Source organism: Chiroxiphia lanceolata, chromosome 20, assembly GCF_009829145.1.
Source record: "Chiroxiphia lanceolata isolate bChiLan1 chromosome 20, bChiLan1.pri, whole genome shotgun sequence".
In the NCBI taxonomy this organism is placed as follows: Eukaryota; Metazoa; Chordata; class Aves; order Passeriformes; family Pipridae; genus Chiroxiphia; species Chiroxiphia lanceolata.
Window position 1 is genome coordinate 5,116,211 of NC_045656.1, and position 22,765 is coordinate 5,138,975.

The 22,765-nt window shown below is 48.6% G+C and overlaps 3 protein-coding genes across 5 annotated transcripts; 1 reads left to right on the top strand and 2 right to left on the bottom strand.

Annotated features, from left to right (window-relative positions):
• Nucleotides 1-2,555: 2,555 nt before the first annotated feature.
• On the bottom strand, nucleotides 2,556-5,339 carry ALKBH4 (alkB homolog 4, lysine demethylase). The gene is made up of 3 exons (XM_032707877.1): nucleotides 5,025-5,339; nucleotides 4,164-4,361; nucleotides 2,556-3,719 (listed from the first exon to the last, which is right to left on the bottom strand). The coding sequence occupies exons 1-3, from the start codon at nucleotides 5,118-5,120 to the stop codon at nucleotides 3,084-3,086; spliced, it is 930 nt and encodes a 309-aa protein (XP_032563768.1). The 5' UTR covers nucleotides 5,121-5,339; the 3' UTR covers nucleotides 2,556-3,083.
• On the top strand, nucleotides 5,009-20,996 carry LRWD1 (leucine rich repeats and WD repeat domain containing 1). 3 transcript variants are annotated; one of them, XM_032707871.1, is made up of 16 exons: nucleotides 5,009-5,252; nucleotides 7,088-7,223; nucleotides 9,133-9,367; nucleotides 10,574-10,693; nucleotides 11,765-11,917; nucleotides 12,641-12,781; nucleotides 13,424-13,765; nucleotides 14,370-14,496; nucleotides 14,743-14,852; nucleotides 15,308-15,515; nucleotides 17,019-17,091; nucleotides 17,187-17,327; nucleotides 18,009-18,103; nucleotides 18,688-18,849; nucleotides 19,543-19,667; nucleotides 20,615-20,996. In XM_032707871.1, the coding sequence occupies exons 2-16, from the start codon at nucleotides 7,144-7,146 to the stop codon at nucleotides 20,753-20,755; spliced, it is 2,253 nt and encodes a 750-aa protein (XP_032563762.1). In that variant the 5' UTR covers nucleotides 5,009-5,252; nucleotides 7,088-7,143; the 3' UTR covers nucleotides 20,756-20,996. The 3 variants fall into 3 exon arrangements, with proteins under 3 accessions (XP_032563762.1, XP_032563764.1, XP_032563763.1); XM_032707873.1 differs by lacking the exon at nucleotides 5,009-5,252 and adding an exon at nucleotides 5,472-5,510; XM_032707872.1 differs by lacking the exon at nucleotides 5,009-5,252 and adding an exon at nucleotides 5,527-5,619.
• POLR2J (RNA polymerase II subunit J) lies at nucleotides 20,905-22,586 on the bottom strand. The gene is made up of 4 exons (XM_032707882.1): nucleotides 22,452-22,586; nucleotides 22,188-22,277; nucleotides 21,911-22,085; nucleotides 20,905-21,426 (listed from the first exon to the last, which is right to left on the bottom strand). Exons 1-4 carry the CDS (start codon nucleotides 22,502-22,504, stop codon nucleotides 21,391-21,393), a joined length of 354 nt encoding a protein of 117 aa, XP_032563773.1. The 5' UTR covers nucleotides 22,505-22,586; the 3' UTR covers nucleotides 20,905-21,390.
• Between the last annotated feature and the right edge of the window lie 179 nt (nucleotides 22,587-22,765).

A 22,765-nucleotide genomic window follows, 5' to 3' on the forward strand; every position in this document is an offset into this window, starting at 1 on the left:
GCAGCTCAAGTCCTCCAGCATCCTCTATGGGTTAACTTGGGTTCTGCCTTGTTTTTTTAAAAAAATCTCACTCAGATATTATCCTTCTCCTTTTAACATACACAAGTAGATAACAATTAGACGTGCTTCCTTTTAATGAGGGTCTGGGTCTTGGCATGTGCTTTACAAGGAGGTCAAGGAGATGGTTAAGGAGATGAACAGCTGTGACAGGAACTTCTGTATCAAGAAGACCATTAAAATTTGTCTTATGTTAATAATACCAGCTTAGTGGACAAAATTACTTTTAAGAGCTCGTTAATTAAGACTAAAACCTCTTTGTACTTTTTTCAGATTTCTATGGTACTTGACAGTCAATTTGTTAATGCTTTGTAACTCTGCAAACAGGGTTTTCTGGCTTTTTTGTTTGTTTGTTTGTTTTGTTTTCTGGCTTTTTAGGAGAGAATGTACATAAAGTTTTGTAAAGTACTACTGAACAGATGGGTGTAATTGCATTTTGATCTAAGGATGATGCCCAAGAGGCTGTTTAAAATGTCAAAAGACTGACCCAGCAATTAGTGTAGTGACTAGATTAAGTTTTGGACTTCAAAACCATTGAGACAAATCCCTCAGTTTTTGGCTCAGTATTTACTTATTTGCATTTTTTCACATTTAAGATACCAACCAGGAAGAGCTGGAATTTTCTGGCAAGAGCAGCAGCTTTTCCTGCACAGTTTGATTGAGGCAGAAAAACTCAGCTAACAAATGCAGGGCACAAAATGAACCAACACTGTGTATGTGTTATTGTGGCAATCTGATTCATCAGGAGCCATCATCTGCTTCCAGTGCAGAGAGAATGGAACAGCAGGTACACACAAGGAAAGTGTTTTAGCAGGCTGAGAGTGCAATATAAATCTAAAAGGGAGTGTTGGAAGTTAGGGCCAAACATTAATGGCAATACTTGATTGCTGCAGTTGGAGTGGATCGATGGAGAGGAGGCTCGGAACTGGAAGAGTGATGAGGATATGAGTGCAGTGACTGCTCTGTGAGAACCTGCCCTGGGTTTCCTCTGTGTGTCTGTGCTGGGCTCCCCCAGGCTGACAGCCTCCTCCTCCTGCGTGGACAAAGCTTCTCTGCTCCAAAGGCAGCTCCAGGTGCTGTCCTGGGAACATCATGCTCCCAAAGCCCTGTGGATTCCAGCCACACAGTGCTGATCACACCAGGCTGCAGGAAAGGTGAGGAACTGCTGTTTTGAGAGCACCCCCTGCTTTTGGGAGTGAGCTGGAGAATCACAGAATGGGCTGGGTTGGAAGGGTCCTTGCTGATCATCCAGTTCCACCCCCTGCCATAGGCAGGGAACCTTCCCCTATCCCAGGTTGCTCCAAACCCCCTCCAACCTGGCCTTGGACACTTCCAGGGAAGGGGTAGCCACAGCTTCTCTGTGCCAGTGCCTCACCACCCTCACAGGGAAGAATTTCTTCCTGATACCTAATGTAGATCTACCCTCTTCCAGTTGCAGCCTACGAGGAATTTCCTGGGGTAGAGCTCTCTGTGCCTGTTCGTATTTGCAGTGACAGGTTTCCATCAGAGAGGCCGTGCTGTGACTGCTGGAATCACTCCTGGAGCACCTCAGTGACACTCCCCAGCCCGCCTGGATGGAGGTTTGGGGGTTGGGACTGCCCATGGCAGCCCTGCTTGTGGATCTCTGCAGGAATTAACACGCAGCCAATGTCCACAGCTATTTAAATACAGGGCTAAACTGAACCTGGTTCACTGCACAAAGGGCTGTAGCTGTATCTGTTGGCTTAAACTGATAAGAAATATCCTGATTGACCCAACTGATTTCTAGTAAGGGTTTGGGGTAAAGAGCTCCCTCCCCTGCAGTCCCAAAAGCAGAGGGCAGTGCCTGGGGCATTAGTGCATTACTGTACAGTAAATCCTGTGCATTGTGCCAGGGAAGTACTTCTAGGGCAGAACACGGCAGTGCAGGGATGCTGAGATCCTGTTTGTAAATATGTCTGTCCCCTTTCCTTACCAACCAAAGCCAGGCAGCACTGTAACACAGTGTTTTACTGCTGTAGGTGTGACTGTGCTGAATGGTTTTCATGGCACAACTGTGTTTATTAAAGGATCACACTTCTTCCATGGCACAACTTCATTTTCAAGAGCACAGAAGTTTGTTCAGAGCAGACAGATGGCCTCAAATCAGCTTCTGCTGCAAATGACTACTTGAATCTTAGGTACAAGGCATGATTCAAACCTGACTGCTGGAGGTGCCAGGAAAATAAATGATAGCTGCCAGTGTTGCAGTCTGTTGCCCAGCTTATTCCCAAAATCAGACTCTTGCTACTGAGAGCTGACAGCGGGGTTCAGAGATGACAAATGATCAGAAAATAACACAGCCTGTGCAGGCCTTTGGTCTGATCCCTGTCCAAGCTTGAAGAGTGGCATCAGCCCTCTGCAAATGCTGCTCTTAGGTCCCAGAACGTACAGGTCACACACGGAATTTATGATTAATCCTCATTGTTAAGAGCCTGAATCTTCAGCAAAGGATAATTACTTTAATTAGTTCTCAGTGTGTTGTACTAGCTGTGGAGAGATACTTGCTTACCTTCCTCCCCTGGGAGCTGGTCTCTGAAGGTTCTGAGGAGGGTGAAGAGATAGTTGTGCCCCCAGGGCGAGGTGGAACACTCAAAACCGTCTGACAGTATCACGGGTGGGCCAGGAAAGGTTAAAATATGTGGCAGGGCTTGGGCTAAAACTGTGTCAAGGGCTGTTTGATTTTCAGCTCAGTTTAATGATTCTAACTTACTTTCTTCTAAGCACTTCAGTGTTTAGAATCTGGCTGTTTGCTTTTTTGTTAAATGCAGCTAATGGATACAACAGCTCATTTCTGACTTTGGCCTAAAAGCTCCCATTGCCCAGCAGAGCCTTGGAAGCCCACCCCTTCCCTGCACTCCCTTATTTCTGTTTGTCAAATTTCCACTTTATTGAGCTTCTCTCTGCAGACACCTGGTTCCTCACACACACAAATAAACCGGGTCGTACAAATTCCGTACCTCGTTTCACAAATTCCCTAACAAAATGCAACTCGGGCTTCCCCTTGATCACACCGGCCTCCCTTGGAATGAAAGAGCTATTTCCAGCAGTTCTTTGCCCAGTTCCTCGTGCCTTCCCCCGGCGCTGAACTCTGCAGAGAGCTCCCTGAACGTGACACAGACCCGGCGGTTCTCGATGTGCTTGCGGTGGATCCCGTGCTTCCACTTGTACCGCGCGTCCCCCTGCAGCACCACCAGCGCCCTCCGGGGCAAGTGAACAGCAACAGTCACCTCCTTACTGGGAACCAGCCTCGGCGGCACAGCGCCCTCGATTCCCTCCTCGCCCGAATTTCTGCACGCTGGTGTTTGTGCGAGAGACCCGGGGGGGCTTAATTCCCCTTTGCTGAAAGTGGGGGATAGTCGGATGGTGTCCTCTGAGTCGCAGGACATGGAGAGCACGGTTTTGGAGAGCAAGTTTAAGCTGACCAGGCGCTCCCCCCACAGCCACGAGTCATCAAAGTGGGGGTCTATGGCAGAACCCCTCTCTGGTGTGTAGTCCAGGTTACACTGTTCAACAGGTAAGAAACCACTGAGCACAGAGCAGGCCTTCATTTGTGCCACGATCTTCCTGCTGAAACTTGGCAAACCGGTAAAGCCGTCAGCTTTCAGCCTCTGCTTCTTGAAGTTCACTTTGGGTCCATAGTCCTGTTGGAAAAGAAGAGGGAGGGGAAAAAAGCTGGTGTAAAGGGAAAATCTAGGACAAGCCTTTTTGGAGAGGCTGTGGTCCCTACCAGGATTCTGTTCTCATCTCTTCCTGGTCACCAGGTTCCAAAAGGACTCAGTGAATGTACATTAATCTCTCTGGAGTTGGATTTGTAAAGTAAAACCAAACCCACACACCCACTTCTTTCCCTTGGAGATTGTGAGAACTTTAATGCCTGGACATGCACCATCAAATACTGTTTGTTTTGACTATCATGTGTTTTTCCAAGAAGTTGATTTTAACGACAGGTAACTCTCGCCATTGATTTCAGGAAAAGCTTTCAAAGGAAGACATTTAACGAAACATCTAAATATCTGGGGGTTTGACTGAAAACATCTCTCCTTTTCCAGAGGCATCCAAGATCAAATGTGCTTCTAAAGTCCAACCTGCTTCTTTCGGCCAGACTGTGATGGTTTCCAGTCATCTCGATCCATCAGTTCCACTATCTCACACTCTTCATCTTCACTAATGAACTCCTCTACCAGGAACACCCCTGGAAAGGGGAATGCCCAGCCAGCAAATTCTGAGTGCTCATTTCCTTTAGCTAGGCCTGTTGCTGGACAGTAAGTGAAATTATCTTCTCCCTGTGGAAATAACAGCGGAAAAGAAAAAAAGCAATAAAGGCATTTCCATTTTTTACCGCTGCAACCTTGATATTGCAGCATGAAAACCGTACGGGATTCTTGCAGACATGAGAAATGTTACAGCTGCTTTTGGGGAACAACTATTCCCTGTTTTGTTTTGTTTTGTTTTCACGAGGTGCTTGCTTGAAGCCACTTTGCTTTACTAGTGATGTCTTTATCCTACAAAGACAGGGGAAGAACCGACGATCCTCGGGGCCACAGGTGCAAGGAGATTAATGGTGGGCATCGCTCAGGCCGGCTGCAGAGATATGGTTTGTCATAAGCAATAAATGTTGAATGAAGAAAGTTGATAAAAATCGCCCGGGCCACAAGGATAAGCTGTAGGAAATGAGTGTGATGTGTGGAGCTCAGGTGAGCTCCCTCTCTGCTCCTGAGCGCAGCCGGGGAGTTACGAGGGTGAAGAATCCACAGTACCCCTGGGGGGAAGGGGGGCTGTGCCTTGTCCCCACCTGCCCCGCAGCCCCCGGGGACGCGGCCCCTCCCCGGGCACGGGGGTCGCGGTCCCGCCTCCCCCCCCCGCCCCGAGGGGCCCCGGCCCGCGCCCCCCACCGCCCCCCGGCTCCTCCCGCCGCCCCGCCCCGCCGCCCGCCCCCTCCCCGGTACCTGCGGGGGCGGAGCGGCCGGCGCGGGCCCCTCGCAGAGCAGGCAGGAGCGGATCCCCTTGCAGCCGCAGCCCGGCCCTCCGCCCGCCGCCCGCATCCCGCTGCCCGCGCCGAGCACACAGCCCCGCTCCCCGCTCCTCCTCCTCCTCCCGCCCTTCCTTCCTTCCTTCCTTCCTCCCTCCCTCTCTCCCTCCCCCGGCTCCTTTTCCTCCCGCCCGGCCGCTTCCAGGTGAGGGCAGCGGGGGTTGGGCGAAGGCCGTGCGGCCGGGATGGATGTGGTGGGTGGTGGGTGGTGGGGAGGGGGGGGCGCGGGACGGACTCGCGCTCCCAGCAGCCCCCGCGGCCCCGAGCAGCGGCGCGGGGCCCGTGCGCGCCGCGGGGGACGCTGGGAATTGTAGTCGCGGCGTGCGGTGCACGCCCCGCGGGGGCGCCTCAGGCCGCGGCCGGCGCTGGTGTCAGGGCGGCCCTCAGTGACCGCAGGCCGCGGGTACGGGAGTGGGCCCGGGGCTGGAGCCGCACCGGCACGGCCCTGCCCGCGGGCGGAGCCGCGGCCTGCGCCCGCAGCCGGTGCCCCGCGGCCGGGAGGCCGCCCCAAGGTGGGCGCACAGCCCGGCGTCCGCGGCCCTGCCGTCCCCGGGGCACCGGGCGCATCGTGTCCCGGGGGCCGCGCCTGGCCCGCCCGCGGGCGCGGGGCCGGGCAGGGCGGGCACAGCCAAGCACACGGAGCTCAGGGGGATGCCCCGCCGTGCGGTTCCGGCCCCAGCGCTGCTGTGGGGCAGGAAGAGGGGCAGTTCCCCGTCAGCCCCCGGAGCGGCCGAGCATCCCCTCGGCAGCATCCCCCGTGGTGCTGCGGGGATGGGGACATGCCATGCCCGGCCTTCCCTGCGGCTCAGCGGTGTCACAGCTGTGTCTGAGGTGTTGGTGTGGTCACAGAGAGGGCGATGGGGACATCCACAGCCACTGGTGTCACATTTTCCTTAGCGCTTATGGAGGTTTGGTAGGTTCAGCCTCACCCCGTGGTTTGGCTCTCGGCGACAGCTCTGTCGCTTGAAGGATCAAATCCCAAACATCTGCTGTTCAAAACTGTTTTTCCGTTCAGCCTTTTTGTGCTGGTATAAAATGTTCCATACCTGAAGGACTGTCCTTACATACAGGTGGTTAACAAAGCAGTGCCTTGTTGCCCATCACACAACATTCCAGGTGCTGTATGTGGGTGGTGGTGCTGAAATGAAGCCCAAGGACAGCTCAGTGCCCCCTGTGTTCCCCAGGATGTGCTGGAATGGCATTTAGGCAGCTCTGATCTAACACAGAAAGACAGGAGCGAGCCTGGCCTTGGAGCTTTGTTAGCTTTTATTTCCCTCCCTTGGAATCTGTGTCAGGAAGAGTGGTAAGCCCTGAACCAGTAATTTCATGAAGCTCCTTTGGACTTGTCAGTGTTGTTATTCTAAATATCACCGTATCCCTGTGTGTGCATGTCCTATCCCATCCACAGCAATGCATGGAAACATCTGTTAATTACCAACAACACACAGAATGCTGTTGATATTTTTATTCCTTGCTGAGGAAATGATGTTATTAATGGGTGGGTATTTACGTTTCTGCTAATTACTTCAGTTTTCCAAAATTTTAGGGGATTTTGGAGTTGTCATCCAAACAGTCTGTCCAGCTGGTCAGGCCAGCGAGTGCACTGTCATTTTCTTGGGAGGAAGGGGTTCACAGCAGGTATATTTATTCTTTCTGTCGCTGTTTGTTTGAAAGCCTGTTGGAATTCCTGGAGCAGAGCCCAGGAGAGGCACAAACAGGTAACTGTGAGGCTGTCAAGGTCCTGAGGGTCATCCCCTGCAGCAAGTCTGTCACTCTGACAGCCACAGGAGGTATCCCTGTTGTTTTGGAGGTGGATTGGGTCAGCATGTTGGGAGCCTGTGCCCAGCCTAATAAGTAAAAAAGGCGACTTCCAGCACAGCAGCAAAATCAGTACATAACTTCATAATGTTTTTTTTTTTTTTCCCCTTTTGGAGTCAGTTGAAAGCATTTCCTCTTATTCCTGTTTATTTTTCCTGGAAGGTTACAAGAAGAGATCCTACAGCTGACTGATTCCGGGAGAGGGGTGGAGGTTAAAAATGTCAAAAATCACTACAGAACTTCTTTTGGAAAGAGCAGTTCCAAGATCTACGAGGCTCCGGAAGATCGAGACGCTGAAGTAAGTGCAGGCAGGCCCATGGAAAATTCCAGCTGAATTCAGCTTGGGCAATACTTTTTTTTTTTTCTTTGCCTTTTTTTTTTTTCCCTAAGCATTTTTACCAAAAAAAAAAAAAAAAAGAGAGACAGTTCCAGAGCACAGAACTGAGATGGCATTCCCAGTGCAGGATCAGAGAGCACTGGTGGCACTGTATCCACTAGAGAGGTTATTGACAGTTGTCACGTTTTTTTGCCTTTTTTTATTGAATGTTTGGTACCACCTTCTTTCTGTGAAACTGGATCCTGATTTCCTAAGCCCCAGATATCATCCCTACCCCCAGAGCACTTCCATCTTTGTTAGCAATTGCTTAATGTGAACAAGAGAATCTTCTGGCCTGGATTATAGAGGGCTTTTAAAGTATTTTTGGCATTACTTCCCTTCCATTTTCCTCTCCCTCCATCACTTTCTGTCTGCTCTAAATCCAATTATGTTAGTACCTCAAACATTGCAGAGAGGGAGAATAAACTCTGAAACACTTAGAAACCACTAAAAACAGTTTTGTTGCTCAGATCCTTAACAGAGGTCATTGCAAATATGTGTCTTTCCAAATGTTTAATGTAGTGGAATTCAGTGTTCCAGAGCTGGTCAGTCTGAGTGACTCAGCTGGCCAGTTTCTGGCTGGTGCCTTTGTTGTTTTTGTTCCTGATGTAGAGGGTTTGAGTTTCACATGTACTCTTTAAAGTTATTTCTTTTGGTTTGTCTTGTGCTAAAATAATTATTTTCAGAGGGAAACTCAGAGGTTTATCTGAGGAGTATCAGCTGCAGTAATCTGGGTAACAGAGTGATGGGGAGGTGCTTGAAGCAGTGGATTTCTGGAATGTGGCTTTTCCCATGCTTCATGCCATGGTGCTGATTATATGTCAGAAAGTTTGGGGAACAGTGTTGAGTTTCTCCCCAAAATGACACCACAGTCAGACTCAGCTTTGCAGCCAGCTGAATTCTCAGCCTTTCTATCTGGCTGGTAAGGCCTCTGGGATGGCAAGTGAAGGAGAAGGGACCTTGCTTCCTGGGTTTATTTGCCTCATTTATTCACACTTCATTTATATCAAGGAGCCTTTTTTTTACTGATCATTAGAGACAGGATTTCTGTTTGTTAAAGGAACTCAGGCTTGTGCCCTCAGGAGATGTTGGCTGCCAGGACTAGAAGCTCCCTTTGGAGCTCACCTAAATGATCTAACCAAATATAAATGACCCTGCTTATAATATCCAGTTTTCAGTTTCTTACAGAAAAGGGGTATTTCTTTTTCCCTCACAAATATTATACCTCTTCCTCTTTCAGCACAATGCTTCTGTTTTGGTGGCAGGCTTGGGGTCTTGTTAGGTAGATTCCCTTATTTGCCTTTGGAAGTTTTTGCAGCAAAATTCACTATAGAAGAAATGGAAAAATCACTTTTTTGGTCAAGTTAGTTCTTTGAAAACAGGCAGATTATTTGGGGGCCTGCTCTACACTTGCCTGAAGTGTGAAATAATAAATCCAGTGCATTCTGTGGACAGGATAGACTGATGGTGTAGTGAATTAAGTGTCATGTATTGCTGCAGCTTGTTTTGTTGAATCACCATTGCAAAGGAATAAAATACCAAAACTCTTAGAGGTTCTTTGTACAAAATAAGAATGTTTCTGGTGATTCACTTCTCCCAGCCAGCTCTGTTACCCATAGGGGATTATCTGAATTGCAGGTTAATTGTGCTGCAGGTGCTTTGGCAGACCTGAGCCTCTGATGGTGTCTGTTAGCTCAGACACATCATCTTTCCTACATGTATGTGCTCAGAGTCCAGAATGCAGCAGACAGGAAAAAGCAGGGGCCTTGTATCCTGTGAAATCAGGTTTTCCAGTGAGATGCAGATAGTTCATGTTATCTTTTGTTTTCAGCCTGTCCAAGCTGCAGTTGAAGACTGGAGATTTAGACCCGCGGTTGTTTTCCCGGCTGAGGCACCTGCAGAAACTAGATCTCTCCGATAATTTACTGGACAAATTTCCCAACAGCCTAACCCTGCCTGATCTGCGTGTCCTGAACTGCAACAACAACCAGCTGGAAGATGTAACTGCTCTGAAACAGTTCCCTCTGCTCGAGGAGCTGACCTACGAGAACAATGTGTACTTGACAGTGAGTTACCCCCCATCCTTACAAGCTCAGCATTAAACAGAGGGGCAAACAAACAGCAGTTATGCAGCGTTCTTATATGTTGCTCTTGGGCAGCAAGTTTTAGGGCATCTGAGAAAACAGCCAGTCTTTGTGTGCCCCTCCACCACTTCGTGCCACTCTTTACCAGTCTGCAGACATCAGTTGCCCCAAACCACTCAGATATTCGTGTCTGTGTGTCTTGAACTCCTGTTTCTCCAGGTCAAACCCCAATCTTAGTCAGTTTATTAGGCAGGGTATCTTATGATCATGCTTGTGTTAAGTAGAGTAATAACTGTGTAGAAATGTCCTTGTAGAATCATGGAATCCCAGAATGGTTTGGGTTGGAAGGGACCTTAAGGGTCATCTTGTTCCAGCCCCTTTCATCAAGCAGGGACACCTTCCACTATCCCAGGTTGCTCCAAGCAACTGCTAAACTGGCTTTGGATACTTCCAGGGATGGGGGCAGCCACAGCTTCTCTGGGCAACCTGTGCCAGGGCATCACCACCCTCACAGTAAAGAGTTTTTTCTTAGTATCTAATGTTTAGTTAGTTTTAGTGCCCCTTGTGCTCTGGAAGAGCATACTTGGTCCTCTGATGAAGGTTTAAACTTGGTAATTAGTTCTAGTTTAGGTTTCTGACTTCTCCCAAGAGGCTTTGCTGCCTGTACAGTTTAAACATCCAAAACTGGAATTTTACTTGTGCTTTAGAGTGGCATCAGCCCCTGTCACCATCCACAGAGGCTTATTTGCTATTGTATGCTGGCAGTGTGGCTGCATGGTGAACTGTCTGACCTAAAACACACCTGGCCCAAAGAATTCCTGCTGGAATTCATTTACTGGAGGCAGGACAGGCCTTCCTCTGTTTTAAAGGAAGGGAGTAGAACAGCCTGCCTTGCACTCAGGCTGAGCAGATGAGCGGTTACACAGCCCCCACCTTGTGTTGGATGCTAGTACTACCTGAGGGTTGGGCAGCTCTTTTGTCTGCAATTTGAGATCCCAACTCACAGGAGAACATGGATTCAGGATTAAAAGGCGAAGTTCAAGCTGGAAACGCTGAAGAGATTTTAAGAAACGGCTTTTCCTTACTAGATATGTTCTTCTCATCATTGGCTGTATTTTCATCAGGGACTAAAGCTAAAGCCAGAACCATGTGTACAGTTTCTGTAACTCTGGTGTCTTCTCTCTTTAGCTCAACGATGACTATAAAGTGATGTTTCTTTTGGAAAATCTTCGGCTGCTCAATGGCAAGGACATAACCAAACTGGCCAATCACGTGAGGCATGTCCATAGCCGTAAGCTCACCAGCAAGGTGAGATGTCTGATATTTCCTTAATCTCTAAACACCCGAGAAGTAACTAAATATTGTTCTCAGTGTCATGACAGAGCTGCAAATAAGCATCCAATGATTTGCAATAACTGTGGTATGATCTGAGCCCAGCCCGCAGTTCGGGCCACCCAAGAAATGTCTTACTGCTGCTTTCTCTGGTCCCTGCTTGCATTTGCTCTGCCTGTTCTGTGCAGCCAGCTTTGCCTGTGGTTTAAGTGACAAGAGCAGGGCCAACCAGGTCTGTGTCTGACCCTCTAGTTTTTCAGGTCACTCTGATCATCATTCAGGAACAGGAGAAGCCTGGTGCTGACAGAACAGCTACATACACCTCCCTGTCTAATTTATGTTACTGTCCAGGCCCCAGGAATGGGGAGCACAAAACCAAGCTCAGGATAATCTTGCTTTTTCCAGCATACACCAGTAACAAGAATTTGTTAATTCTTCTTCAGCTGTGCATGTTTAGAACTGTGTTTTCACTCATTTGTGTACACAGCTTAGCTCCTGACAGACTGTCCCCCCAAAGCATGTTGTGATCTGGAGCAGAATTACTGTTCTATTATGAAAAAGGTTTGGTTGGTTGGTTGTTTTTGTGCATTATTGCTCCTACCACTAGTAGTCTAGTTAGTTGATCTTGTTAATTCCTTCTGTGTATCAGTGGGGGGGAGATCAAATACTGAAGACTGGGATGTCTTATTGTGCTGACTGTTGTCTGTGAAATACCTGTGTACCTATCAGGTACCTCACCTCCCTGTTAGGAAGGCACAGTATAAGACTCCTTAAGGCCATTTACTCTGGATCCAGAGGCATGAAATCAGGCATTGCTCTGGGTCCAATGCTGGCAGAGTCTGCTTAGCCACACTCACCTGAGCTTGGTTCAGAGGAACTGGTTTTTCTGCAAGATGAAGTCATGGTTTGAACACTGATTAAAAAAATGGAAGTGGTGCCATCACGTAGCTACCTCAGGGTTGGCAACTTCTTAAATGCTTTCACAGGTACTCTTGTGCTTTTCTGCTCTGTTTTTTTCTGTTGAGTAGACTCAGTCTTTCTGCCTAGGTTACTGCTCACTGGGAAAAATTCTTCCGTGACCAGCTTCCTGAGAAATACACAGCTGAGCAGGTGAAGTCCATCAGGAAGAAGTTCCTGAAGTCAGTACAAACCAATGTAGTGTATGGACCCAGCTCCCTCAGTGAATTCACCCGCTGGCGGGTAGGTTGTGTCCCACTTCTGTTCTTCAGGCAAGGACCTTGCTCCTGATTCTGAGTGGATTTGATTAAAATGCTCCATGGATTTGGGTGCAGGGCTCCTGCAGACAGGTGGTATCACTTTTTGTGGTTTTCTTCGCTGCTTCATGAAGCGGTTACAGGAGCGCTAAGACTAAACACGCACCAAGTTGTGATGACAGTCATTAAACATTGTTTTTTAATTCATAAGCAATAACCATAATTGCACTAATTAACAAGACTGCAGTATCCTTAATACTTAATTATTTGCAAATTAGTTTAATGGCAACCTTTACTCTTGATGAAAGCTGTATGAAAGGAGAAAAGATAATGACAAGTGTAGTTACTTCCAGTGGGGAAAGATGCCATTTAGTTTGTAACATTTGTTTTATTTGTATGTGCATACACACAGTTGAGGCTTTCATCTCTCCTTTGTCTTGTGTCATTGCTGTGCTGTTGTTTTCACAACTGTGTACCCTGGATGCCCATAACAAAGTGAAGTTCTTGGGTCATGCAATGTCAGCAGAGGACTTGGCCTGCCAGGCTCTCTAAGCTGAGGACTCCTCCACCACTTGTGAAATTCATGTGGAGCAGTGGGAGCAGATATTAAAACCTTGGCAAAGCAGCTCTTGATACATCAGAGTTTGACTGCTCTTGATTTTTTTGTCTTTTTTTTTTCTTTTTAACATATTTCATGTTTGCTTCTAAGGTGAAAATGATTGCAGAAGAGTTTCTGTCGTACTCATTGGGTCTGGAGCTAAACTCAGATACTGAACCAGAGGAAAAGGCAGATGAGAATGAGGAAGAAAGTACAGAAAGCCCTAGGGAAGCTGCAGAGGATGTGGCTCAGGTAGGTGATTTTTCCAGTTACATTAACAATGTCCTCTCTGTGTCTTGCAAACTCAGTAGCTCTTGTCAGTTTGCATTTATGACCCTTTGGTAACCACAGGGGCAGTCCCAGGCTCCAGCCTGCATCCAGCAGCTCAGGCTGATTCTCTACAGCCAGATTGAAGCTTTCCCAGCCATGTGAAGGTTGAGTTGCTCTCCAAGAGGAGAGAGCTTCCATTCTCATAGAAGACCCAAAAGATTCCATGAATCTTACTGACTCCACCTTTTCCCTAGGAAGGGATATTTTTAATTAGAGAGCTGGGTTGATGGCTGGCCAGACTGTGCTGATTTTTGCCTGCTTGGAAACGGCTGCAGATTGAACCCCCGTGGTCCATGGACCAGATTTGTTTTTCCATATCGTGTGTAAATCACAAGTAGCTGGGAGAGGGAGCTGAAAATGAGTCTGGCTGTGTGATTTTCATTAGCTTCTGCCTCTAGGAACCCTGCAGCTCTGGGCTGTCTGATTCGTGGAGCCCAGGCTGTAACCATGGGAGGGTACTTGCATTTGAATAACTAATATCTCTAAACTTACAATTCACTGGAAAATCTCAGGAAAGCTAAAACCCTTCTGCAGAAACTGACAGCATGACAACGTGTCTTACAGGTCACAGTAACACCCAGCAAGAGGAAAAGAAACCATTCAAAGTCAGGCGCTGGAAACAAGAGGTCCAAGTCCCAGGCAAACACCGAGGAGGAGGCTGTAGTTAATCCCAGAAAGTCCAGCCATGTGCAGGATGACCCAGCTCCTGATAAACCAAGAACATCAAACCAGCCAGCCAAGGAGACAACCCCTGAGCAGGGAGCTGAAGGGACACAGAAGAATGGAGAGCAGTTTCCCAAGGGGCAAAGCAACAGAAGATCCAGCCAGATGACAGGGGAACAGAAAAGCCAGGAGCAGGACAATGGAGTTGTTACTTTGACTCCAGTGAAGAACTCCAAGCGAAAGGTAGGTCCACCAGCCCCCTGGGGACTGGCTTTTGGCCTCTTGGTGTAGTGGGAGGAGCTGCATTCAGGTTTCATCAGAGCTCTACACAGCTTGGAGCTCACAGATATGTTGTGAGTTAAAGTTTTGGTTTGGTTTTTTTTTTTTTTTTTTGTCATTGTTTTAAATCCCTCAGAGGCATCAGGGAAGGAAAGGGACACCCCCAGGAGACAGTGAATCCCCTTCAGGGGATGGATGGACCAGCGCTCCGAGGTGGTGCTCTGAAAGCCTGTGCTTAGAAATGGGACTGGCAATGGGACCTTGCTCTCAGGTCACACCGATGGCTGCACGGGGAAAGGTGTTTCCCCCTCAGCTCAGGCCAGCGGGGGTCTAAAGGGCTTCTCACATTTCTCTGCAGCAGGATGGGGTTCCCTGCTTGGGTCTGCTGGGCACATCTGAACAGTTGTCTGCTGGTTTAGGAGTCTTGAGCACTGCTGGCACCTCAGCCTCTCCTGTGTCCTTCAGTTTAACTCAGATTGCTGTGTTCAGTAGAGGGTTCTGTCAAGGCAATCACAGGCAAACCGCTGTCAGGGGAATGAATTGTCTAAATGTGGATGGTTTATTGTAGGAGGATGTCAGTGCAGAGCCATTGCATTTTCTTCAGTGTCACAGTAAAGGCAACAGCCGCGAGGATTTTAAAACGCAGCTCTGGTCCTGTGTCTTCGAGCCAGTGCTAGACTCTGGAGCCAGGAAAGGTGAGCTCTTAAAGAGGTTTGCAGGATTCCCAGAACCACCTGGCTCTGGAATCCCGGTGGACTCCATGCGTTAGACCCCTGCTCCTCCGAGCCGTAGTCTCCGTTGTCAGGAAGAGACTTGCTTACATATTTCTTCTTTGACTTTGAAAACAGGAGGCTGGGAGAGCACCAGGCAGTGATAAGCTGCAGTCTTCGTGTGTTATCCTTGAACCTGGGAACTTCTCACCCATTTTTTTCCTCTTTCAGATCCCATCGTGAGCTCCTCCAGAACCGTGGCAACCTGTGGAGGGGAGTCTGTTTGTCTGATTGATTGTGAGACAGGGACAGTGCTGAAAAAGTATAAGGTGGCTACAGAGGTGGGTTGCAAGTGGGAAGGGTAAGCATTGAATGGGAATGCCATAATCTATAATACTTACATACATGTATGCATAATATATATTACAGAGAGGTCTGAAAGGTTGTCAGGCATTAGTGTGGACAGGTCTTAAATGGATGAAGATACATAATAAATATTTCTTGCTTATCCTTTTAGCCTGGTTTGGGTTTATACTTTTATTAGTTTAAAAGATTAGTGTGCCTCTCCCCTCACACGGGTGTATCTGGCTGCTAAGCCTGCTTGACAGCATAGAGGAATAAACATCCTGTTTCTGTAGTTTGTGTTCTTCTGAGGGTTGTTTTGAGTTTTGGTGCTCCGTCTTAAAATAGTGGTGGTGTTTCACCTGAGTAGCACTTGTGATAGTTGTCTTATCTCTGAGCTAACAGCCGTCCTGCCGTCTGCTGTCACTCTATTCCTGGTTTCTTTCTGTCCCAGGAGTTCTTCAGTGTTGCATGGACAACCCTCACAATGGTGATCAGCGACAGTCGGAAGAAAGCTCACAATATCTTGGCAGCTGCTGGGAGGAGAGGGATTGTCAAACTGATCCATGTGGCAGCCGACTTCTGCTACGGAGAGATAAAGGCTCACAAGAAGCCCATTGCTACTGTCTGCTTCAGCCCAACCCAAGAGACCCACCTCTTCAGTAAGTCTCTGCTTCAGAACCTCTTTAGCTTTAGTAATAATGTGGAAAATTCAAGGCTTCCTTAACAAGGGGAGTTGTCACCAGGACAAGCAGGGACACACACACAAAAAGCACGGACAGGCGTTAGGGAGGGACCATTGTTAGTCTCCTGTGGCAGCAATTTACAGCAGGACAGATTGTTTCTGCCAGGACCTGGCTCTTCAGCTGAGGTGCAGCAGCTCCTGTTTCTCCCTCTGTGGCTCTCAGGGTGGCTGGCACACACACATGAGCCACAAACAAGGCCGGCAGTGGATGTGTTCCACAGGGATGAGTAAGAAGAATGACAGGCAGAGCAGGCAGCTGGGGGCAGGCAGTGGCAGGGCTCTCCTCGAGCACAGCAGGGTATTATGAGTTTTGATTTCATTTTTCCCAACAAGCACGACTATGTGCTCAATTGATTTTGAATAAATGACTTTTTTTTTTTTTTTGAGTTCTTTGCCTCATCAGAGATTTTTATTCAGGTCCTGATTAAAAAAAGAGAGCTTTGCCACACACAGTGGGGCCCACAGAGGCCGTGGCTTATGGACTGGTAATGAACCATCATATTACAAATTGCAGCTGCATTGTCAGGCTGTACAGTGAGCTGCTACAGAACCATGCAGGCCACACCTGCGCCCCACAGCACATTGTTTCTCTTGCCTACAATTACCCACATCCTGGAGTGGTTAGAGTGCTACATGAACCATTAAAAGTGGAATTTTTTTAGGACAGGGGATACTTTTCAAGAAGAAGCTCAAGAGTGCCAAAAGCAGAAGCAGAAGAAAGGATAAGGAGGTTGATAGCACATCTATATGATGATATGGACAGCAAGGTTCACCCTAACCCTAACCCTGTATATTGCATAGAAAAAGAGTAATAAAGGGAGAGTCTTTGCATCCCTCTTTGGAGACTGGACACCAACAAACTCTGAGTTTGAGGGGTGTCATCTGATGGGGATCCAGATCACTCTGAGTAATCTATTAGGATTGTTTCTGCTATCAATATATCAGCAGTCACCCTTTACATCAGTGCCTAACTATCCCAATGGAAGCTGCTGTGGATGTGAACACAGTAAGCCAGGGATATGTGGAATAAAGCAGTGTCTGTCTGCCTGAGAGTGGAGGTTGCAGCTTATATTTTAGATCCCACCATAACCCCTGAGCAGAAACAAGCTTAGAGGGCCACTAATTAACGACTTTGTGAAGCCACAACTCAGTAATGGACAGCAGGAAAGAAACTTTGTTTTATTTGCCCCTCTTAGAGCACAGGATAAGAACACAAAGTATTGACTGTGCATGCCTGACAGTGTCTGTGGAGTGGTGTGGGGCCAGGAGCCTTGGTGACTGCTGCTGTGCTTTAATGAGCTCTCTGATGCCACAGCCTTAGAGTGTAACAGCCTGTGACTCAGGTAGAATTGCCAGCTTAGCTCGAGAAGAGCCAGATGAGCAGCGGTGTCACTACCTGCTTCTCTTCTGTGTCCCACAGCTGCATCCTATGACAAGCGAATTGCACTCTGGGATATTGGGATTCCAGACTGTGACTACAATTTCAAAGCAAGGTAAAGGTTCAAAAACCAGATGTGGCCAGTCCAGGAGCCTGTAACTACCATGTCGCAGCACCACTTAACTGCTTGTTCTCTTCTGTTTTTTTTAGCCAGCTGCTGGTGCTGGAAGCAGCCTCTATTCCCTTACGGATTGCCCCGGTGCCCACCTGCCCGGAGCAGTACCTGCTGGCAGGCTGTGAAGGTGGCTGCTTTGCCTGGAACATAAAACTGGATAAAGGAGAAAAAAGCAGGTGAGAACCAAAAGCTGGGACCACGAATTTGCTTTCCATAACAAGAAGAGGTAGTCCTAGCAAAGGTTTGATTTCTAACTGAGGAGGTTTGAGCAAAAGCAGCATGTCCTACCAAACTTAAAACACCCTCCCCTTCCCATAGTGGCCAGAAAAAATATGAGCATGTGCTAAAGGAGGGTTCAGAGCTTGCAGCTCTGTGCTTGTATTAAAGCTCCAGGCTGCTTTGCAGGAAGGGTGGCAGGAGTGTAATCCAATACCCCAAAACTTAAGGGTGTGTCATCTCAAAGTAGTGTAACAGAGTGTAAATTCTTGGATCGATTTCCAGTCTCACAGCGAGGCCTTCCCTGCTCCTGGTACGTGAGGTAACCCAGGAAACTGGCACTCTGTGGGAGCTCAGGAAAAAAATTACAAGAAAGAAGCAAGTAAAGTCATGCCCTGCTGGCAAATACTAATCTTGATGCCTGCAAAAAGAGATGAAGTGAAACAGCAATCTCTTAAGCAAATGGGCTTCTGCTTTCAATAAACCCATACTTGTAGAAGTGTAAGTTCAAGTGGGAATTCATCTGAGCTTGGCAAGAGACTCACTAACACACAGATTTCCTTCTGGGCTCTGTACCTGGGCGCCCTTCCACTGCTGCCTGTTCAGGACTTGGCTCATTTCACCCTTCCCCCCTGCTCTAGGCCTTTTGAAGCCATATTCCAGTTTCCTGATGATGAAAGCATGACAACATCTCACAGGGTTGATGGTCTGGCTTTTCTGAATGACGATGTCGTTGGTGAGTGTAAACACAACAGCCCAGTCCCAAAAAAACAGTGGGGCACCTCAGCATGTGCAGGGTGAAGCAAGAACGATGAGCAGAGGGTGACTGCCTCGTTAACCTTGTGGGGGCTACACAGAAGGGAATTTTTCTGCCAGAGTCATTTATCTTTCCCAAAAATATGGCCTAGAGCATAAACCCATGTCTGGGTAGGACTGTAAATCAGATGGACCCATCCCCAAGGGCATGCTTGGCCAAGTAGTGCCAGTGTGGAAGGAAGGAGAGCTTCTTTTTGCTCAGGGACTGGTGGCAGCAGTCTTTTCTGCAGGGGAACTGGAGGTTCCACATCAGGAGCTGGGTTTTTCTGAATAGCTTATGCTTGTTTTGCAGTTCAGGAACATAAACGTAGCACTGAAAATCTCTCTGCAGCCTCCAATTGTCCTGAAATGAGGTAAAGCAGGTGGAAACAGTTGTTGTTGGATCAGGTCCCAGGTCTTAAAAGCCGTGTTCTGGATGGACCACCTTCACCAGAGCCCAGCCTTTGTCTTGAGGCATTTCACTTCCCAGCAGCTTACACAGCCTCTCCTGTCTTTCTTCCCTAGTTTCCAAGAGCTCCAAACCAGGATGCATTTACCTGTGGAGCTGGAGCCGGTCCTTTGACGCCAAGGGGAAGGGATGCCAGCGGACAGTGTCTGCAGTTATCCTGGCTGAGCTGGAGTGGTCCACGACAGACATGTCCTACCTGACGCTCAGCACCTGCCCAGGTAGGCAGCACTGGTCCCCAGGGCAAGGTGTGCTTTGCCCAGGTGTGTGGGGCTCCCCTTTGCCCCATCAGAGGCAGAGGCCTGGATTTCAGAGCCCACCAGAGAACGTCAGGGCTCCCCCCTGCAAGCACTGCAGTGCAGCTCCAGCACTGCGCAGCCTCAGCCCGGCACCAGCTGCGTATAAATAATACAACTGATAAATATTTGCAGCTGTACTATCTGCCCTGCAAGGGGGTTCAGCCGAGGTTCCCTGGTCTTTCTTGTACAGGTTTTCAAAGCACAGAGCCGAGGGCTGGGCCCTGTAGCCTTGGTGGAGCCATTTTGATGCTGAGTGCATCTGAAGCCAGGGGCAGGAATGCCACACACCGGGCAGCTGGCTCTGCAGGCTGGCAAGGAACAGACAAACCTCATCTGGTCATCACTTTCCAAAACCAGTCTAAAAAAAAGTCAGGAGAAATCCCAAAGTATTTAGCACTACTTTTTCCACGCTAGAGTAAGACAGCTGACTTATCTTTAAATGAATTGAGTTCTTTCAGAGCAACGTAGATCCGTAGTTTTGTGCTGGAAAGGGAGTTTTGCTGAAATATGGCACCTTCCCTTGGGACCCTACAGCACTGCCTGGAGCTCTGCTTTGCAGCAGAACAGACTCCCAGTTCCACAGTAGTTTTCCAGCTTTTTCTTTTGCTCTCACAGCAAAAGGCTACGTGTTCTGTGGTGATGAGAAGGGCAGCGTGTGGATGTACAACCTCTCCAGCTACACCACGGCCTGGGGCTCTCCAAAGGGAAAGCGCTCGGAGCGGAGGATCTCTCCTGCACAGGTAGGTATCAGGTACCCTTTGGGGCCTCCCTTCCACCCCAGGGCAGCTGATCCCAGTCTCCCAAGGAGGTTTATCCCAGAACATGCTTCATGTTTCCACACCTGACACTCACAAGCAATTAAAAGCAGTCTCCAGAGTTGACCATGGCACTCACAGTCAGGGACAGGAATCAGGAGCTGCAAAGCAAGTCTGTCAGCTCCTGCATGGTGCAGCTGGGCAGCTCTTCCTAGAAGGGCCCTAAAACTCTGGTGGTTAAACCAGAGAGCCCCACAACACAAAGAGTGCAGGCACCATGTCCCTGAGGGGCTGAGGGGAGGGAATCCAGAGCAGGGAAGGGCTCACTGCTTTCCTGTGTTCACATACCCTTTTCCTAGTCGATATTTCCCTGGCCTCTGGAGACAGTTGTCCTTTGGGCAATCACTGTTCCCTTGCATGAAGCCTCTGAAAGGACAATCACACTCAAAGGCTCTCACTCACTGGTCTGGAGCTACATTGGATATAGGTATGAGGGGACTGAATGTTCCATAATTTCTTCACTGAAAGGGTTGTTAAAACATTGGAATGAACTGCCCAGGGAGGTGGTGGAGTCCCCATGCCTGGAGGTGCTCAAGGAACAACTGGAAATGGCACTCAGTGCCAGTGCTCTGGTCTGGTTGCCAAGGTGGTGATGGGTTAAAGGTCAGACTCTGTGATCTTGGAGGTCTTTTCCAAGCCAAGTGATTCTATGATTCCAGAAGGTTTTTGGAATTGTATTGCCAACACCTTTTTCCTTCCCGCTCAAGCCGCTCCGCACTAAACCTTGGCCCTTCAGGAGCATCCCAAAGCTTTACCACACCTCAGAAAGGGGGAAGAGCCTCTGACTCAGCTTCCCCAGAAGGGACCCCGCTGTGCTGAACATCCTCCCCCTCAGACACCACCATCCCCACCGCACTCTGTTCTCCCCACAGATCCTCCAGTGGCCGGAGCTCCGCGTGAACGGGGAGCAGCCCCCCGAGATCCTGGTGAACAACGTGGTGTCAGACCCTGCCTTCACCTACCTTGTTGTCCTGACCAGTGTGAACATAACAGCCATCTGGAAGAAGTCATAGTCCCCTGTGCCAGTCTCACCCCCGTGATTTGAACTAGTGCAGTATTAGTGACTGTTACCCATGTGCCCATGAACGTTTTCTAGACCAGCCATGATGTGCAAGATGAAACGAAATAACAAAGGTAAGGGTTTGTTAAACTCATCAAATCATTGTAAACATCCGGTTTCTTTTACTGTAAGTTTTCACAATTTGTGCATTTGTTTTATAGAAATGACACTTAATAAAACAAAATACCAGTTCACTTGGCAGTGCCTGGAGTTTCTGACAGGAAAAGCAGAGAGTTCATCTGCTGCTGTCACTGAGCAGCTTCTCATGCTGGAATTATACCCACAATAACCTCCCCAACAGCCCAGGACAAATATTTGCCAACCAGAAAAGTAAAAAAATCACTTTAATGACTTATCTGTCATATCCAACAAGACATTTATCCTCTTGGCAAAGTGCCTGTCTGGTATTAAAAAAAACCAACAACCAAAAACAAACAAACTCAAAATATTACTGCTGCTGTCAAATACTAAACAGAAGTGGGACAAGGGGGGAAATATTTGCCATGAATGGAGGTTTAAATATATCACCTAACTAAGAGACACATCATTCTGCCTCAGAAGCAGAGTCTCCTCCACAGGGGGTGGATTTTACTCGATTCCTTCTTGTTTGTCCTTAATAGCAACCTGTAAAAGCACAAACAAAAACACAAGAGCTGTTACTGAGCTGGAGGAGGTGTTTAAACATCCCTGACTTTTCTGAGATACACAAGAACCACCAGTGGAAACCTGTACACCATCCAGAAAATTAATACTGAAATTAAAATCAAAATTCATGTGCAAATTTGGTGCCCTGGTGCTTTTCCCCACCACATCAGAGAACACCCTTCCAACCCAAACCATTCTGTGAAGAATGAATTCCAATTGATCCTTCATAGAATTCAATTGATTCTTCATAGATTCAAAACCAATTCCAGGTATTCAGAAATAACAGACACCCCCCCCCCCTTTTTTTTTTGGGCACATAAATAACCATTTCAGAGCAGCCAGGAGGTGAATAACACAACGAGGGTGGCTTGAATTAATTTACAGGCCTAAAACAGCAGCTCTTAAGACACACTACTCACCCCTCTGATTAATTACAGACACTTTTAAGGATAAATAAACTCACCCTGAACCTCTCCTCCAGCAGGGAGAGCTCGCTGATAAGATCCGTGATGGCATTAGTGAAAGCCTCCTGGGGGCTGTAATCGGGGGTGGTCTGCACACGGATGATAATTTTATGCTCCAGAGGGTGAGGGACCTTGTACCCTGCAAACAGCACCTGCGGGTCTTTGAGCAACTGCCTGGAATTGGGGAAAAAAAAAAAAACAAACCGCAGGGAAATTCGGGGGGAAAAAAAAAAGCCTCAAAACCAGCCCAAAATTTAGTGCCCGGTTTGGACTTACGACTTGATGATGTTCCCCAGCGTGTGGTCCTCCTTGTTGATGGTGAACAAGCAGGCGTTGGGCACCTTGGTATCCTTGTTGATGGTGATTCTGTGGGGATAAATGGGATAAATAAATGCGATATAGGGGATGTTATCGATTCATGCGGGCCAGGCAACCGCGGGCGACTGGGGGGGAAGGCCCGGACTCCCCGTTCGGGGAGCCCGGGCCTTCCCCCCCAGCCCCCCGCTGTTTGATTAAGGGCTAATTAGGGTGTCCCCTCACTTTTTCTCGCCCTCGAAGAGGAGGAAGGACTCGAAGGCTGGAGGCGCGTTCATCCCGCCGCCGCTCCGCCCTCACTCGCTATGGCGGCCGCGGCTTCACCTCCGCCGACGTCACTTCCGCCCGCTATCTGCCCTTACCTCCCGGCCGCAACAGCGCCCCCCTGCGGGCGGGAGGACTCGGTGCAGACACCGGCAGAGCCACCGGTGATGCCACCACCAGTAGGGCCACCAGAAATGGCACCGGCAGGGCCATCAGAGATATCACCAGTGGAGGCACCCGTGGTGCCACCACGGCCACCAGTAGGGCCACCAGAA